Source organism: Filicampus tigris, chromosome 3 (genome assembly GCF_054856515.1).
Source record: "Filicampus tigris isolate MCC_2025a chromosome 3, RoL_Ftig_1.0, whole genome shotgun sequence".
NCBI lineage: Eukaryota > Metazoa > Chordata > Actinopteri > Syngnathiformes > Syngnathidae > Filicampus > Filicampus tigris.
In genome coordinates, this window is record NC_141219.1 from 24,136,389 (window position 1) to 24,155,954 (window position 19,566).

The 19,566-nt window shown below is 41.1% G+C and overlaps 2 protein-coding genes across 16 annotated transcripts in view; one reads left to right on the top strand and one right to left on the bottom strand.

Moving 5' to 3' along the window:
• myo9aa (myosin IXAa) overlaps positions 1-13,124 on the bottom strand; it is a 114,048-nt gene extending 100,924 nt beyond the window's left edge. For 10 of the 11 annotated variants that reach the window (XM_086026782.1, XM_086026783.1, XM_086026786.1 and 7 more), the window contains exon 1: positions 12,806-13,106. The gene's annotated coding sequence lies outside the window, so the exon portion shown is untranslated. Of the gene's footprint in view, positions 1-12,805 lie in introns of all 11 variants that reach the window. The other variant, XM_086026777.1, reaches the window with a different exon arrangement.
• senp8 (SUMO peptidase family member, NEDD8 specific) overlaps positions 1-17,326 on the top strand; it is a 28,560-nt gene extending 11,234 nt beyond the window's left edge. For 2 of the 5 annotated variants that reach the window (XR_015086305.1, XR_015086306.1), the window contains exons 2-3: positions 5,479-5,754; positions 6,238-6,431. Coding sequence is in view for 3 of the 5 variants with exons in the window: in XM_086026789.1 (XP_085882915.1) it covers positions 15,936-16,556 (621 nt within the window). In the remaining 2 variants the exon portion in view is untranslated. The other 3 variants (XM_086026788.1, XM_086026790.1, XM_086026789.1) reach the window with 3 other exon arrangements.
• Positions 17,327-19,566: the final 2,240 nt, after the last annotated feature.

The window sequence follows — 19,566 nt, forward strand, 5'->3', positions numbered from 1 at the left end:
GAAGCGCTTGTCAGAAATGTAGCTTCTGCGTCGCCAAGGAGGAGATTATTACTGATTTCGCGACTCTGCAACGTGTTTAGGTGCACTAGGAACCAGCCGAAGCTGTTGCTAACTAGTTGACTAAAGTCGTTGACTAAGTCGCACAGAGCTTCCCTCGACCCCGCAACTACCCGTGGAGGTCATGTGAGCCCAGCAAAGCTTTTGAGGACCGTCTTCGTGGTTCTTTTTCATCTGATACCTTCTTTTAATGGGCGCCGTGGAATTTGAGTCTCAGTTTTGCTATTCAATGTGTATTATTGAGTAGCAAAATATTCATTTTGACGCAAAAACAGCGATGCGAAACCACTTATTTTGAGCCTAGATGGATAGATTGATAGATATACCTGGCAACGGGCCAAAACGTTGTAACTCAAAAATATTGACTTTTGAGCAGACTTCAAAAACGGCATGTTTATTCAGCCATTAAAATTGCATCATTAAAGAGAGCAAGTCAGTTTCAACACTTCAAATTGGTTAATAATTTGTAAAAATAACAGTGAGACAACAGTGTTTATTGTATGATCCCAAGAGGATGCTCTTATCAACATCCAAGATGTCCATCACAAATTTCAGGACACACATTAAGGTATGTCCCGAAATTAAAGGAACAATGGCCAAATAAACTAAGCTAGTCATCACAACTCATTCAACACTCAGCAAACATACTGTACTTCTAGCTAGCAACATGGTTTGGCAGCAATAGAACAAAACTGTGCGTGCGTGTGAGCAGGTGGTGGGAAGTTTGACATATTTAGTTGTATTTAATAAATAATGTTTAGTTATGTTGATAATAATGTCATTAAATACAAGATATTGATCTCGCAGTATGCGTAAAAAAGCATTATCATCCCAAGATTTTAGAATTAAATGATGATTTACAGCCCAAATGTAGAATTGCAAAATTAAAAATGTTAAGTTTTTCTTTTAAAGAGGCTTTACTTAACGTTTAGCTACTCTTTTTCAAATGATCATACTTAATCATACTAAAATGCTACATTTGTCTGGTGGGTGGCTTCACTGTAGTCAAGCTTCTCTATTTAGTTTAGAATAACTTAAAATCTGAGCTCACTACATTTTTTCAGGTAGTCTGCCCATCATTGGAAGTAGTCTTTTTGCTTTCACAGGGCTAAATAATATAGCAAAAATGTTCAAATAAGATGTCACAGAAGTGGATTTTTCAAAGCTAGTGGGTGCAACATTTCAGGAGCATTGATGTAATTTCTAAAACAAGACTTGCACTGGACTACCCCCACATTTACTTTTATTGTTTTGGAGTGTGGATAATGTTTTCCATTCAGACTCCATTTTAGTTCTGGAAATATCAATATGACGCTGCAGGAATTGGCCAGTGAAGCTGGAAAAGTACTCCACCCCACAATAAAAATGAGTTGGCGGATGGAAGTCACTTCATCAACAAAGTTTTCAGCATTAAAGCCTCAGAAATCTATCTCCAATGATGATGTTTTTTTTCTGCAAAGAGCAACAAGAGCACCAGATAGCTATACTCATACAACCAGATGGTCAAATACTTATTTTAATATAAGTAAAACCAGTATCAAAATAGAACTACAGACTTCAGTAAATTTGAGGTATGGAATAAATTTGGAAACATCAGTAGCACCCATATGTTTGAGCTAGAAAAAGAATCACATACAAATGCCAAATAAAGCAACCGCATGACACATGTATGTTAAGAGCAGGACTGACATTTGATGACTCTGGTATGGACACTCAGTACTATGTTAAAAACGAAGTGATGGAAACAACAGCAGTACTTTCCCCGATGTACTTTGATAAGAGACGAACCAGACTGGAATTACTGTCCAAGGTATGAGCATTTTTTGATGAGATAGATACAGTGGTCTGGTTTCTTGTTTGTTTGTTTTTTACTTTTTGCACATTTGTCACATTTACATATTTCCCACCATCAAACAAATTTAATTAGTCAAAGACAACACAAGCAAACACAAAATGCTGTTTTTAAAATCAAGGTTTTTATTATTAAGCAAGGCTTGAAATATCGCCTTTTTTGCATCAGAATTAATATTTTGCACCTCATTATTATTGAATATAATACTGAATAGCAAAACTGAGAAACAAACATCGACCGTCAAAATTAGTGATGCGTATTGGGAGCTGTTGTCGTGTTCATGTAAAAGAACGCACATGATTGTTACAAATTGTCTGAGAGTAATTGTCAATTAGTCACTGACTGCACTAGCCGAAGGCTCTCGGCAGTAAGAGCTCATGTAGGAGAGTCAACTCTAGTATGGAAAAGTGAAGAAAATGAGGGATAGGGGGGTTACATGAGTTATCTGGACACACAGATCAGCTGCTCAAAGCAGAGGCACTTTTTTCACGTTTTCCTCATTGTCAATCTTAACTACACAAAAGGATGTATCAGGATGCTGTTTTTTTTTTTTTGCTTGTTTTTTTAAGGACGTTTTTGTAATCTATTTTTTGTAGTTCTACATAGAGTACATAAAAAGAACTAGTGGTCTTGCATAGAACATATTCTTGAAAAGAAATATGCATATATTCATATTCATAATTCATACAATCATTTTTCAACTATGGGCTTGCATAGAACATATTCTTGAAAAAAGGGAAGTCAACCCAAACATATTTTTGGGTTGACTTCCCTTTTTTCAAGAATATGTTCTATGCAAGCCCATAGTTGAAACAAGACTTTCTGATAAATATTGTGTTTTTGGAATAAGAGTTAATCCACACGTTTTTAGCCATCTCTGAGGGTGGCCATTTTGTCACTTCTGTCAACTGAAAATGACACCAAAACTGCTCAGGGTTCAGGTAACGACCAATCACATCTGACCTGTTTTCTAAGGCTGAGCCTTGATTGGTCGAGCCCTGACCAGTTGTGATGTCACTTTCAGTCGACCGAAGTGACAAAATGGCCGTCCCCTGAGATGGCTAAAAAGGGGTGGATTTTTCTGCTTAACTCATATTACATAAACGCAATATTAATCAGAATGCCGTGTTTCAACTAGTGAGCCTGCTGGGAACATATTCTTGAAAAAAATATGTTTGGGTTGATTTCCGCTTTAAGGTCACGGGGTCCACAAGGCAAATTCCGAGGTCAAATTATCTGTGAAAAAGTCACATTGCAAAAATATGCACCAATGATTGCAGATTTGGAATCCTTGTTGAATTCCCTTTCGAACAATACTTGCTTTGCGAAGATTGACCCAGGAGTGCCTGAGATATAAGGGTTGAAATGAAGGCGGGAACAAAGCTTATTAACCAAAATATGGCGGGCCATAGCTCCCAAACCCCTGCTATGATTGACCTAAAGATTTAGTGTTGTGCCATCACTATCAACAAGTTTCATCAAAATCTATATCTGCTTGGTTAATTAAACCCACTGCATAATTTGGCATGGAACCACCCAAAGTATTCAGTGAAAATTATTTTTTTTATTTTTTATTTGTCTTTGTTGATTATTTTGAAGAAAATAATCCAAAAAGGTGTGGAAAATTCATCTTTTTAATCAGAGCTCCCTGACAGTCATCAACATCAAAGTCAAAGCCAGCAATAAATAAAAAAAAATAATAATAAATTAATAAATAAAAAAAAAATCACACTGTACTGCAACTGTGCCTTGACGCTATATGTATGCTACAACAGATGTTTGTTATGTTTGTTTGTTTGTGTGCATGCGTGTGTTGGTTTGTGCCAACTTGTCTATGCATGTGTGGCTTGACGCAGTACTAAGCTTTAATGCTAAGGCCTACCGCACAGGGCAAGATGCTTCTCAACCAGACAGAACTGGGATTAACCAGGGAAAAGATTTCTCCTCAAAATTTGAAAATTGCTACTCAAATGAAGTCATTGAATAAAAATGATGCTTCTCAAAGAAAAATTGGTTATTTCGAGCCTTGCTGCAGATAAAAATATCCGAACAAATATAGGTCAACGTATCCATGATCACGAGACGAATCAATTATGAACAAAACAGCATAAAACATCATAACGTTCATGGAAACAGAGCACTAGTGACAGTAACTTCTGCCACACCTCATGACAGCATTGCCCACAAAGTGAAGCACCACAGCAACTGAGTCTTTCTTAGTTATTTTTCAGCCTTATTTTCACATTACAACAATTTGATCAGAACAGGCAAAAAGAATCCTTTAAAATAGTATTGCATTGCATTGCATTGACTCTATGTGATATGGTCTTCACACCTACACAGTTTGAGTGACAGCCTCATGAATTATAGCACACAAGAGTGGGCGCAAGTCATCAAAGTAACAAGGCGTTTACTAATTTTTTCAATTGCGTGTTTATTAGACAAACAATCCGACCACATGTAATGACATCCCAACGCAACATCTAAAAACTATTTAAAATGCAGTGTAGTGGAAATATGTTAAGCAGAGCTGGGTATTTTACAAATATTTCCCGGTCCATTTATCGCCTTCTGCCTGCAGCCGGGGTAACCTTCCCCCGTCTGTCGATCCGCCTTTTTGTTCGGCCGGACCAAATAGTAATTGTCTATAGGCCTAGCATTTTAAATGATATTTAAAACGAAAGACTCACCGCGGCATGGAAGCCGGACGGATTAAGTGCGTCTCCTTTTAGGACCCAGAAGCCTCACCGCGAAAATAGACGATAGATGATTATATAGAGGGTGCAAAAATGAGCTTCCGACTATGCTTAGTCCGCTTATTTTTTCAAGGTTCCCGTCTTTCGTTTATCGCCTATAAAATGTCCGTCATAGGGGATAGGGGTGTCCAAACTCGGTCCTCAAGGGCCGGTGTCCTGCCTCTTTTCCAGCTCTCCTTGCTGCAACGCACCTGATGATCATTAGCAAGCTCTGAAGAAGCTTGATAACGATCATCAGGTGCATTGCAGCAAGGATAGATGGAAAACAGGCAGGAAAGCGGCCCTTGAGGACCGGAGCCGTACACCCCTGGGATAGACGGACCGGTCCGTCACATAGGCAGAATGCCCAGCTCTGATATTAAGTATCATACATTTTAAATCAATTTTGATCTATTCAATACGTACATTTGCTGATGTATAGGGCTGAAGCTATCAAATATTTTGGTATTAAGATATCCTACTGAAAATTGTAATGAATCACTGAGTATTCGGATAAAATAAAAAAATATATATATTTTTGCTTGGTTATAGATCAATTATGAACACTGAAGATAAAATAATACAGTTACAGTATACAGTAATACATTTAAGGCCGTATACCTCCCTGAGCAGCGAAGGCTTGCGAGAGTAGCGAATTTTATGTTTCGTCGGGCCTCAAACATCGCAAAGATGTTTTCTTGTCGTTAAGGAAATTTTGAACATGTTCAAAATCTCCTTGCGAATCCATTATTTGGCTAACAATAGTAACATCATCGTTAGCCTTTGTAAACCGCCGTACGACCCGTCAACAATGTTCTTTTTTATTCAACAAAGACGAAGACAAAGACCCCACGGGGTTTTGAAGATGTCGTGGACGTTCATGCTGAGGTCAAGAGGAAGAAGTCCCGTCAGATTCAGAAGATGTCATCCACAACCTCAGATGACGATGTGGAAAAAAAAGAGGTCGAGCTATACTTGGACATCGGCTGACAAAGAAATGTTGGCTGGCTTTTTTGAAGAATACCCGATGATTTACAACACGTTTGGACGAGTCCAAGGACAGTAATAGCAAAAGAGAGGAGGAAGACGAAGGCAGTCCTGCACCAACCTGTAAGTAATCAAGTTTTTTGTTAAACATTCGATAAGTGGCGAATGAAAAATTGGTGATTCCAACATTGACTAGCCTCACAAATCTACGCTGCTCAGTGAGATACGACCTTCAATGAACAACCAATTGGTTTTAATTTTTAGATCATTAACTTTTTTTAACTTACAATTAAACAATGAATGAGTATAGGACCAAGCGATTTTGCTGGCTAAAACAGCATATTTGAGTGAGCCTGGTTTGATCAAAATTGAACTGGAGGAACTGCAACTGGATCAAGCTGTCAGCCTCAAAGTGTGCAGAGTCATTTTAGCCTCTAGAACTGCCTTTGAAAAGTAGTCACAAACGGCTCTTGCCAGGCCCGACAGTATTGGGCACTCGCTGAGCGGGTAGCTGCTAGACATTAGCATGGAACTCTGTTAACAGGCGCTGTATTACAATATATAATGAGTCTGACAGTGTAATTAATGAGGCTTTTGTTTTTTTAGAATCCTTCATTAGCGACTGAACATGTTTTCCGGACGATGTGTTGATGTTGCTGGCAACAGTTTGTGACAGCAATGTAAACTGGGCTCCTACTATTGAGCCTCTCCAGTCGGGAAGACGAGTGAAGAATCAAGTCGGCCTCCACAACACCATGCGCTACCAGGAACAACTTCAAAATAAAAGCATACCAAGGCAATGGTGTTCATGTATTATTTGGTAAGATTTTATTTTGAAGTTGTCCTTCTCGCCGTGTTGGCGGCACATTACGGTCATGCTTTAGAACCTTTTTTGTTTAGTTTGGTCTCCTTTATCCAAAGCTGTCTGTTGCTGCCTTCAGTGAAAAGAGGTCATGGGACAGTTGAATCCATTACAGACAGTCTAGACGCAACCTGCACCAGTTTTATTGTAATGGCAGGTCGTCAATGTTGAACATGTTCAGCATAATTTGGAGCACATCTGTTTAGAGGATTAGAAAAAAACCATGACCTGTAATTACAGGGAAACGTTACTGAAGCTCTCACTGTTTCTTCTGAGGAAGGGGCCCAAAGGTTGTCTATCGGCCTGCAGCAGACTGCAGTCTTTTTGAAATCTGAGCTCGATCCTGCAGTCTAAGCTGCAGTCGACAGACAAACAGCAAAAGCTGCTGTTTGATCAGGAAGCAGAGTGGGCTGTAGACTTGAAAAACATGGCAAAAGTATTAAGGACAACATCCAGGAAAGATTATGTAAATGTTTCAATACCTTGCTTTACTATATAACCACATATTGCTCAAAGATTTGCTCAAGTGTGATCAAACTAGTAGTTCAGAAATATCAAAAGAGCTATCACTTCAATAAATGTTCCCATGTTTGACAGAGTTTCAATAGAAAATGGGAAACATGTCCACTTAACTTTGCTTCATCTAACGCTTTCAGTTTTTCTAACATCTTTTCTTCCTATTGATTTTTTAAAAATAGTTGCTAGAATGGTCTGAGAAGTCACCGAATACAGCAGCAATATCAGAATTAGAATCATCTTTATTGGCCAAGTATGTAAAAACACACAAGGAATTTGTCTCTTGTAGTATGAGCTACACTAGTAACGAATAACTACGACAAACAAAAACCTGACATATAAGTATATTATAAGTAGTGTTGGGCATTTGAATTTGGACGGTTCCGGTTCAGATTCCGTTTCTTTGATTCGATTCCAGTTCCTAACAATTCTCGATTCCGATTCTTAACAAAAAAATGAGGGTTTTTTTGACAAATCGCATGAGTTTTTTTACTGTTTGTGAACTTAAACCTAAAGCTATAAGGGACTCGGCGATGCTGAAGTGAGCGTTCTCTTTTTCAAGGTCAGCACAGCTGCCTAAGTCAGTTAAAAATGTGTAATGCGTGTATGTGATGTGTGTACTGTATGCAGCTGTACGTGTAATACTTTATCCAGACACACACACACACTCTCCACAGAGTTTTCAAGAATGAAACTATTTAGTGCAGAGCAATAATGACGAAACCCAAACAGCCTAAGCCTCCCTCTATTGCGAAACTCTAATTCAGGAAACATTTCTTGTTACGTATAGGCAGAGATGGGCACTTGACCATTTTTTGCCAGTCCGGCCGTGAGCCTCCACCCTTGACTTGGGTACCCTTCCGGCCGCGATCCTCCAGCCATATTCATAAACATTGTCGGCCCCATTCCGCCCTCCGACACAAAACAAAACAAAACAAAAAAAAGTGTCCCCTCTTCCCGGCCTTCAAAATAAAAGCATACCAGCAAAACACTATACACTATGGCGTATTTCCGGAAGTAGGGAACGCCAGAAGTAGTGCATGAACTCCAACTTGATGTCGCAGCGTCATCATTCAGTCAGTGCTGCACGCAGCCTAGTGTTATGCTTGTTTTTGTGTGTTTATGTTAAAATGTAATTTGTGTTCAATTTGTTGTTATATTTGACAGTTATTAAATAAAGACATCTAAAACAAAAAAAAAAAAGAAAGAAAAAGCTTGGACACAAATTGTTTTGAAACAAGGCATATGGTGCCTGCTACAACCATAAAGGGCCCGAGATGACTAGACAATCCATTTAATTTTATTGCGAAAACGATCTGGAAGGTGGCAGCTAAGGGGGAACGTGGGTGAGTAGCTTGTTTATTTTACAGCAGCAGCAGCGAGCTGCGTGGCTCACCCATCTCCGTGTGGGAAACTGTATGTCATTGCAACATGTGAGACAGCAACGTGCGCTCAATCGTGTTTGTATTTCCTCATTGTCACATCAGGTAACCCGCGCCTCCCACCTGCAACTGGGGCATAGCATTACAAGAGGGGGCGGAGGGGCAATACCATAATCCCTAAAACAGCAGTTGTCACTCGCGCAGACGCGGGAGTAGAAAGAAGCCTAAAAAGAAGCCTTTCACCGAGTAGGCTGAGATGATTTTTGGCCGCCTCGCGAGCACGTCACACGCATGAGGGCCAATTAGTGGGCCAAACTAAAATCCACTTCCGGCCATGCTTAGTCCAGCCATTTTTTCAATTTTGTCGGCCAACACCCCCCCCCGCCCCCAAATTGGGCATCCGGCCGCTTCGGCCCAGGGACATACTGAACTGGACATTCAAACCTCAAAGGCGACAAGAGGGACAAAACTATTTGCTATGCTGTTAAATAGAGTCTTTCAGGTTGAGTATTGGACTTGCTGGAGCCAATTCAGCCTCTAATCATCACCTGACTTAAGTCGTTCAACAAGTCCCACTGGGGTGAATGGATGCTGTTAAAGGCACCAGTGGGTAATCAGGATGAGAGCAGGTGGCAGGCGGCAGACAAAGTTGTGGGCATTTGGCACGCTAGGGGTTAAACGGACCTTATCAGAAAGAAAAGTCTTCATTCTAGTAGAGTCTAGTCGTCTCTCATCTCCAGCTCAACATCAGAGTATACGTTCATCAGAGTTATCAGTCCGATTTCAGAATAATCTTTGGGAAGTCTATATCACCAATACATTTAGTACACCGATAAAGCAGATTAGGCAAGAGAAGCATTCCAGCAACAGAGCCTTTCTTTGGCTGCATTTGAAATCAACCTTATCGCAGCCTGCTTGTTGTCAGCTACAACTATCTCTGCTTTTCCTCCCCTCTCGCCTCCTTCTGACAGTGCCCAGACTACTGTAAACTGGCAGAACTTCTCACTCGGATAAGAGCTGCAGCAGAGACTAAACTCTTGCTGTCCTCTGCCTTATCTTGAACTGAAAACCACTGCAAGGTGTTACATCCATTTTGAAATCAAGACAGTTAGCATTTTGGCTGAGAGTGATGTGGTTTCACAGCTGAGTGGCAGTACATACATAGACAGTTTTGTGTAGCATTACCCAAGCGCACATGCCTGAGGATTAGTCATGGGCCCTGTCCTGTCTGTGCCATAAGGCTGCAGAGGCCACTAGCTATTGTCACTAGCGTGTCACAATACACACTCAAAAATTCAGCAACTTTAGTTTCTAATGTTCATTACCATCTAGTTATTTAGTAAACCACTGTGAAGGAATGTTACTAACAAAAATAACAACATAGCCATCACAGAGCAAGGACACACCATAAATGTGCTTTTATGGAGCCAGCTACTTGTTGACCCCAGATTTGACATGGTTCAAACATGATTACTGCGAGGTACTCAACTAACACACACCCACAAAGAAATGTGCTTCTCTCTCCAAAACAAGGACCGGATTCAATGTAAATGCATTCAGACTGAGCTTCCAGGTAGATCAGAACTGCTGTTGTTGTCAGAATTAATTGGAAAAGATCATTTAAACTCATTTCACAGAAGCAAGACTGCAAAGAACAAAACAAAGCACTTCTCCGCATCTCAGTTCATCCACTGTTAGCATCAGTGAGTTAATGATGGGAAATGCAAAAAGTTCAGCTGCTGAGGCCAAAGCCTAACCCATATAATGACCCACTGAAGAAAAGGGGGCTTTGTTCTGTGCAACACTAGCAGGTTCCTCTTATAATGACTTCATGTGCATGCCAACATCATTCCCTAAACAATCCCATAATGCGCCCGCTGGGTCGATCCATGCCAAATCTCCCAGTGGGTTAACCAAGCAGACTTTCATTTTAATGAAACTAGATGTACTTGTTGATAGTTATGGCACAACACTAAATATAAGATGTTAGGTCAATCGGAGCAGGGGTTTGGGAGCTACAGCCCGACGAATTTGGGCATTTTCGGCAAAAAGGGGCATGGCTGCCTTCCTGTGAACCCTGATATCTCAGGAACTACTGGGACGATCTTTACAAAACACGTCTGGTTGGAAAAGGAATTCAACAATGATCCCAAATCTGCAACCATTTATTAGATTGGTGCATATTTTAGTAACTTGACCTTTTGACCACTAATTTGAGCTTGAAAGACCTGAACAAATTTTTCCATGAAATATAATCTCTCACATGTTCTCTAAAACATAAATGTTTCAGAAATGTAAAATATTTTGCTTAGCAGCAATAAGGAGTCAATACATCCATGTTTAGACTACTGGGCCTGCATAGAACATATTCTGGAAAAAAATATGTTTGGGTTGACTTTCTATTTGGTTCATGAGTGGACAGAAACATAACACGATCTACCTTAGTAACATATCAGACTCCAAAACAATGGGCAGTAAGAATAATAAAAAAATTGGACGGTGGCTCCATAGATGGAAGTAAATAACTCTAAATGTGAGTCAAAAAATTCCACAAGAGCATTTATATATCCCACAAAAATTGACTTGGCCTATCACTTTTATAGTACTGCAAGGCATTTGAAAATATGGCATTAATGCAGAGTTTGACATGTGTGTCCAGTGACATCACATCACAAAGTGACTAAAGTAAGAGACCCCTTGTTATTTATGGGAGCGATGTGTGAATAGATTTGTGTGTGATAGTGCTAAATGATAAGATCATATAAAATAAGAGCACATTTGTTTGGGCTAACAATTTGGATAAACAATTGAAATACCACTGCTTGCATTTTTGTAATGCTGAAAAACATGATGGCAAACATTACATCCTATTAATATACTTGTTCAATTTTGTTTTAATTAGATAAAATACATGTTTTAACAGGGTAATTTATTGGTCATGTAATTTGTTTTATCATGGGAAAATGCAGTTTTAAAAGCAGCAATTTAGGACAGGGGAGTATACCTGAGTCTGTGACTAGACACACGTCAAACTCATTCAGCAATGGAGCTGTTGCAGTCTGTTATGCAGTCTCGCGTAGTACGTAACCATAAGTACAAAAGTAAAGGTTGAGCTTTCGAGGCACAATGAAGTGAAGTGGTGCTGCTGCTATCAACAACTCAACAGACACAAGCTGACGTGATAAACTGAGGCCAGTTTTAACAAATAGCAGACAGAGATCCTGCCGGGTGTCGGATGTCGACAGGGACCAGTTGCTGGTGTCTCCGCCCGGGCTGCCTCTCATACTACAGCAGCTGTGTCTTCTCAGACCTCACATTCCCGCAGGACAGGCCCACTTTGCTCTCATCACCTGTGCGCAACCCAGGGCTCGACAAGATCCTGGGGCAAGCGCTGCTCCTTGAATACAAGTTATTCACCTCAAACCACCACTACTAAAAAATGTTTATCTGAAACAGAAATAACTTTCCAGAATGAAAGCCGGAACTTAACCATAGAAATGAGGACCCTTGACATGAACAAGTCTGGCTCTAATGACCACACATGGTCAACAAGCAAATTACTTGACATTGAAGTCGCATGTTATGGACACCACATTGCTGCCTTGCGGTGAGTACGTCTGCCTCACAGTCCTGAGGTTCGGGGTTCAACTTGGCTTGACCCCCTTCTTGAGTGGAGTAGGCATGTTCTTCCTTTGCTTCCTCCCATATTCCAAACACATTTGTTTATAATACGTTAGGTTAAGTGATGTCTAAATTGTCACTTGGTGTGATTGAGAGAGTGAATGGCTGTTTGTCCAAATGTGCCCTGCAACTGGGTGGCGACCGCTCCAGCGTGTATCCCGCCTCGGGCTCAAAGACAACTGGAACAGGCTCCAGCTCATCGGTGACCCAAATGAGGTCAAGCGCTATACAAAATGAACGGAGGACAATCCCTGTTCTGTTATTCTGTAATCCATCCAAGTGAAAAAAAAAACTCACAGCTCCATGAAGGGGACATTTTCACACATCATATGGAGTTGTCTAAGATGAGACCCATGCAGCTTCAGTACAATTCCGCATACTCTGCACCCCGTTTTCTTCACAGGCCTCTGTACCAAATAATACGTGGAAACGCATAAGGGTCCAAATACCAGATTTAGCACGCTGGTTCAAGCACATCACTTCAATGACGACACGCATACAAGACAAGTGAAGTCAAGTGTACGTTTGAAACGCATAGTAAAGCGACAAGTCACTGGAACAGTCGCATACACGTCCACAAGGACGCCGTGGGTGAGCTTGTCAAATCACCGATCGAGCCCGCGCACACATCCAAGGCTCGGCAACTATCGTGGGATGGAGTGCACAAAGAAGAGAGTAAAGCTGGCCAAACAAGAAACGACTTGATGACCTATGTAAGTTAAAGAACTCTTACCTCCAAGCGGGGACGCCGAAAGTCAAATATTGCAGCTGAAGTTCGAAGCTGGAGCTTCCCTCCCTCCTCCGTCACCACCACTCAACTCCTATTTAATTCCCTGCATTTTCACGCCATTCCAACGTCTTTTTATCTCATCAGCCGCTCGCGCTGGTTAACTCAGTGCCGCGGAGTTAGGCATTATTTATCCGCGCGTGTCAGCTGTTTGCAGGGATTGAGAGCCGCTCGTGACTTACTTTGCTTCTATGCTGAGCCTCCCAACTCTTCTCTGAGCAGCTAATCAGCGCGGCTCCGTACACAGGCGCGCTCTCGCGGCCGAGTGACATAACAGGAAGCCGACGCAAGACGGCGACGTTCTTTCACATACCGCAATTAAAAAAAAACATTTTGGATTAAATGTAAACATATAGAATATTCATATAAAATACGACCAATCCCAATGTATATTTTTTAAAAACATAATTCTGAACCACTAAACTTTTACGCTTTAGCCTCAGCTCCTCCCACTGTCGCAAATTGGGAATGTTTACTCGAAGCAGTTTACGGCAGCCGGTGTAAGGAGGGAGGGATGAGGTTACAGCTTCGAACGCTTCTCCAGTCGAGTGCTTCGTTTTCAGGTACCGACCGGGAATTAACCATACTCGTTTGAGCTAAGTAAAACGGGTATAATGAGCTACGGGATGTATCTGCGTCTCGATGTGTTTTGATGCTTCTTGTGACGTTGCAAAGTCTGATTAGCAAGATCATGCTAAGAGCAGTGTGCTATGATTCAGTAACATGATACATCACTGTACAGTACCATTGCAGAACATGGCAAGTCATTATTTACTTCACCTCTACCGGTTACGTTTACTTGTGTACGTCTGTTAATCACGACACGTGTTTTTTTCCCACGAATGAATACATAAATATGCTGCATCTGATCATCTCCCCAATCTAAACCAAGACAAAAACAGTCCTTAAAAATACTGAGGTCAAAGCTATCACGCTTTGGTTTTTCCTTGGCCAAGCTATCCGCTCCTAAATGTTAGAGTACGCGCGTATTCTAACCCTTACGGTAAATGCTTTCCCGCATGTCACAGCTGTACACAAAATACAATACATAATTCATCACTTCTCACGTTTGAAATGCACTAAAAACATTCCTCCAATAAGTAGAAAATCATTCCAGTGGATTCTTTTTTCCTGGTGGCCCATACAATCGCCACATGAAATTTGGACTGATTCTACTGTACAGTTTTTTCAAAGATTAGATAGAGGCAAATCGGCACAAAATGCATTACAGAAATCATAATTTCCCTCACGTTTGAACCGCCATAAAAACCATTCCTCAAATAAGTAGAAAATCATTCCGGTGCATTATTCTTGCTGGTGGCCCATACTACCATCATGTGCAGTTTGGACAGATTTTACTGTACAGTTTTTTAAAAAAAATACAGGCAAAATCTGCACAGAATACAGTACATAACTTATTTCCCGCACATTTGAACTGTTTGTGCTGTCCATGTCTTGGGATCATCAAAAACACAAAATACTGTAGTATAGTATGGTCCTCTTGTTTCTATGTTGCTGCTGAGGGTGGAAAAAAAAGAAGAGGAGCCATGTGGTCCTCTTGTTTCCATGTTGCTGTTGAGGCTGGAAAAAAAAGAAGAGGAGCCGTGTCTGCAGGCCATCTGACCATGTCAAGACAAGCATGACCTTTGCGAAATGTTCAAAATTCATTTGTATAAAGCACAGTGTGAATACAACATTCATGTGCTGTGTGTTTGTCCAAAGTTTGTGGGTTTGTTCCTCAATCCTTGAGAGACTTTTTTAAAATAAACTACTACACTGCAATTAAAATTGACTCAAAAACTGTCCTTGTAAAATTTGCCTTGAATTTCTGAGTGAAAAAACATTAATAGTTTTTTTCAAGTAAATAACTCTCCAAATGTTTTTCTGTGTATTATTTACTCTGAATATTAATCTCTTCCAAGTGTAAATGTTCATCTGTTTGGACTGGGACCAAATATAGTCTTTTTAGAGTAACATATACTCTAAGAAATTTACTTTGTACAAACACACAGCACATGAATGTTGTAATCTCACCATGCTTTGTACAAATGAATTTTGCATATTTCGCAAAGGGCATGCTTGTCTTGACATGGTCAGATGGCCTGCAGACATGGCTCCTCTTCCTTTTTTTCCACTCTCAGCAGCAGCATAGAAAGAGGACCACACTTTACTATGATGTGTTTTTGATGATCCCAAGACATGCACAGCACAAACAGTTCAAATATGCGGGAAATAAATTATGTACTGTATTTTGTGTGGAATTTGCCTCTCATTTTTAAAAAAAAACTGTACAGTAAAATCTGTCCAAACTTCACCTGATGATAGTATGGGCCACCAGGAAGAATAGTCCACTGGAGTGATTTTCTACTTATTGGAGGAATGCTTTTTTTTTTTTATGGCAGTTCAAAAGTGAGGGAAGTTATCAGTTGTGTACTGTATTTTGTGCAGACTTTGCCTCTAATTTGAATTAAAAGAAACTGTTCAATAAAATCAGTCCAAATTTCACATGGTGAAAGTATGGGCCACCAGGAAGAAGAATCCACTGGAATGATTTTCTACTTATTGCTGGAATGGTTTTTATGGCAGTTTAAATGTGAGGGAAATGATTTCTGTACTGTATTTTGTGCAGACTTTGCCTCTAACTAAAAAAATAATAATAAACTACAGTAGAATTAGACCAAACTTCACATGATGATAGTATTTCTCTCCAGGAAGAAGAATCCACTCGAATGATTTTCTACTAATTGAGGAATGTTTTTTATGGCAGTACAAACGTGAGGGAAGTGATGAATTATATATTGTATTTTGTGCACAGTTGTGACATGCGGGAAAGCATTTACCATAAGGTTGAGAATACGCGCACACTCAAAAATTTAGGAGCGGATAGCTTCACCACGGAAAAATCAAAGCGTGATAGCTTGACCGCTGTTTAAAAATGTCGGCAGTTAACAGGTGAGTTCAAGTGCACTGCATCTGATTCACAAGTATGAAAATGATAGAACAAGGTCATAGAGTGTTTAAAATGTATTTCTTGAAACTGTGTATATGGCTGATACTTGGTATGTTTGTTTGAAGGATGGATCCTGTCGTGCTGAGCTATCAGGACAGCCTGCTCCGACGCTCTGACGTGTCCCTCCTCGAAGGACCCCACTGGCTTAACGACCAAATCATAGGATTTGCCTTTGAGTACTTTGCCAATGAGCGTTTTCGACTCCTGGGGGAAAATGTCGCTTTTGTCAGCCCAGAGGTCACCCAGTTTATCAAGTGCGCTTCCTGCCCAGATGAGTTAGCCATGTTTCTTGACCCTCTGGATCTGGCCTCACGTCGCTGTGTCTTCCTGGCTGTGAACGACAACAACGACCAGAGCGCTGGCGGGTCACACTGGAGCCTTTTGGTGTACCATCATAAATCCAACCACTTTGCACACTATGACTCTCAAAATGGCAGCAACTCTCTGCATGCCCGGCGCGTTGCCAGCAAGCTAGAACCCTCGTTGGGTGTAGGAAGAAAGGCTGTGTTTCAGGAGGAAGCCACTCCTGTACAAGAGAACAGCTATGATTGCGGCATGTATGTCATCTGTATAGCTGAGGCCTTGTGTGAGAAGCCACACCTGGCTTTGCAAACTCTCTCCCCAGCCTTTATTCAGCAAAAGAGAGCAGAATGGTGCATATTAATCCAGAGTCTCGCTCAGGAGTGAACTCTGATGCGCTTTGACTTTTCTTTAGTGCCACGATCACTGTATGCAGAACTTGCATGTACACAAGTGGATAAAAGTGTTGGTACGCCTCTCTTAACAAAGGAAAGATGCTCAATGGTCACTGAAATAATGGACAATAATTGTCATGAAAATTATATCTTTGTTCAGTTATTTAAGAGGCCATTGTTGGTTTTACGATCATTAACAGACTGTATCAACAACTGTGTCCCCACATGTGTCCTCTGCTAGAGCCAGAGATGCACTCCTTAAGTAAAATAAATCTTATTTCAATTATAGTCAGTTTGCAATGGAAGAAAGTGACAATATTTTGACTCTTTTATGATTCATTCGACTCGCGCTGTCATGTTTATCTCTAATGTAAGCACTGCAACACGTGATATGTAAACCCAAGAACACCACCAGCATGGCTATAAAAGGCATGTCGTCTCTTGCACATTTTAAGTGAGGACGAAGGCAGCCTAATTTGTCACTTTGCTCCATATTATGAGTGTGGGCAAAGGTAAAAACATTAACACAAATTAAGAGTCATTTTCAGATGGACTCGAATTGACAATGTAACTTTACTCTTATTTCTTATCACACTGAGACTTGTATTTGAAAAGTTGCCTGTCCGCAGCATTGTTGGGTTAAAGCATCTTTTTAACTCTTTTAATAAATGACTTTTATCCTAAAATGTTTACCTTTGTCATAAAGTTTCAGATTGATTGACATTCACATTTTTAAATGAACAAATAAAGTTAAGACTTCCATCCGGCATATTTTCTAGAGCGCTTGTCCTCGCAGATGAACTTTAGCCTATCCCAGCTAACTTTGGGTGACAGTACATCCTTTATTGGTCATCATCCATCCATCCTCTGTACCACTTATCCTCACAAAGGTCACGGGTGTCACCAGCCATTCAAAAACAAACATTTCGACTTACATTTACACCTATAAACCTTTTTGAGTCTTCCAAACCCCAATTCCAATGAAGTTGGGACGTGTAAAATGTAAATACCAACAGAAAATGTAAATACCAACTTTTCAACCAATATTTTATTGCATACAATACAAATGCAATATATTTAACTCGTTCACTGCCAGACATTTTCAGACCCTCTTCTACCCTAACGTTTGAAAACGTTTGAAAAATATATATAAGTAAATTCCTTGGATTAAATGGCTGGACTATGAAAAGACAAATTGAATGCGTTAATGTTCAAACTGATTTTTTTTTTTTTATATATATATTTTGTCATTTTTAAGTTGGTGCCTGGAACACATTGCATTGAGACAATCATTTTGCCCCAAAAGTAAGAATTTCCCACACACAATGATTAAGGAAAATCAAACAATGAGCTCAAGTGTCATATCCTTCTCTAAAACTGTATGTTTTAAGGCACTTTACATCGGTAAAGACAAGCATTACAAAATCGTTTATACCTCGGTTGAGTGAACCAGCCTTGCCTTTCCAGATTTCTCAGTCAGACACAGCGATGCCATGCTTTGGCCATTCACCACCTTGGCAGCCAGCATAAGTGCTCAACATGACAAAGTCAGGATAAATAAGATAAGAATGCCTTTATTGATCCCACAGTGGGGAAATTTTTCGTTGTTACAGTAGCAAGGATATAGGTCACACAGGGGCGGCGGCATAATGTGGCCATTAATGTATAACATTGACGGCAAACATTTAGAATCAAACCTATGTAGATATACGCAGTAACATGTGTATATACACATGTGTATACACACCAACCTACATCTACATAAAAAATATGAGGAACACTCATTTCGGCCTGTACATAGTACAGAGGAAAAAATACTCTAAGTGACAGTGCTGCAGTGCTGTAGTGAAATGTAAGGAACAGCATTGGATAAAAATAAAACTAGACTAACAGTAGTGGGGAATGTTGAGTATTGCACGGTATTACAGTAGTGGGGAATATTGGGTATTGCACGATACGAGCTCAGGTGCAGGACTGCACAATTGCACTAATGACCGCCAGTTTGTAGAGACTACACAATGTTCTTGTTAAAGAGTCTGACAGCAGCAGGCAAGAAGGAACGGCGGAATCTCTCCTTTGCACAGCGAGGGTGTAACAGTCTGTCACTGAAGGTGCTGTGGAGTGCTGTTAGGGTGCCCTGGAGGGGGTGGTCCGGGTTGCCCAGCATTGATGACAGCTTGGCCAACATCCTCCTGTCCCCCACCGAGTCCACAGAGTCCAGGGAGCAGCCCAGGACAGAGCCGGCCCTCTTGACCAGTTTGTCCAGCCGCTTCTTGTCCCGGGCCGAGACGCCGCCTGCCCAGGTGACCACTCCCTGGAAGATGACCGATGCAACCACCGAGTCATAAAAGTTCCTGAGGAGTGTCCCCTGAACCCCAAAAGACCTCAGTCTCCTGAGTAGGAAGAGTCTGCTCTGACTCTTCCTATAGAGGGCGTCTGTGTTGTCGCACCAGTCCAGTTTATTGTTCAGATGAACACCCAGGTACTTGTAAGTTGAGACTCTCTCAACATCTGTTCCCCGGATATTCACTGGTGCAGGTGAAGAGTGCTGGCGCCTACCGAAATCCACCACCATTTCTTTGGATTTCCCCGCATTGATCAGGAGGCGGTTCTGCTGGCACCAATCCACAAAACCCTGAGTAAGTTCTCTGTACTCCCGATCATCTCCGCCTGTGATGAGGCCGACAATCGCAGAGTCGTCAGAGAACTTCTGCAGGTGACAGGTAGGGGTGTTGTAGTTGAAGTCCGAGGTGTAGAGGGTGAACAGGAAGGGAGCCAAGACAGTTCCCTGTGGGGCCCCCGTGCTGCAGAGGAGCACGTCAGACACACAGTCCTGTGTTCTCACATACTGTGGCCGGTTTGTGAGGTAGTCCTGGATCCATGTGGTGAGGTGGTGCGCCACCCCCGCCCGCTCCAGCTTGTCTCCCAGTAGGGTGGGCTGGATGGTGTTGAAAGCACTGGAGAAATCAAAGAACATGATCCTCACAGTGCTCCCCGCCTTC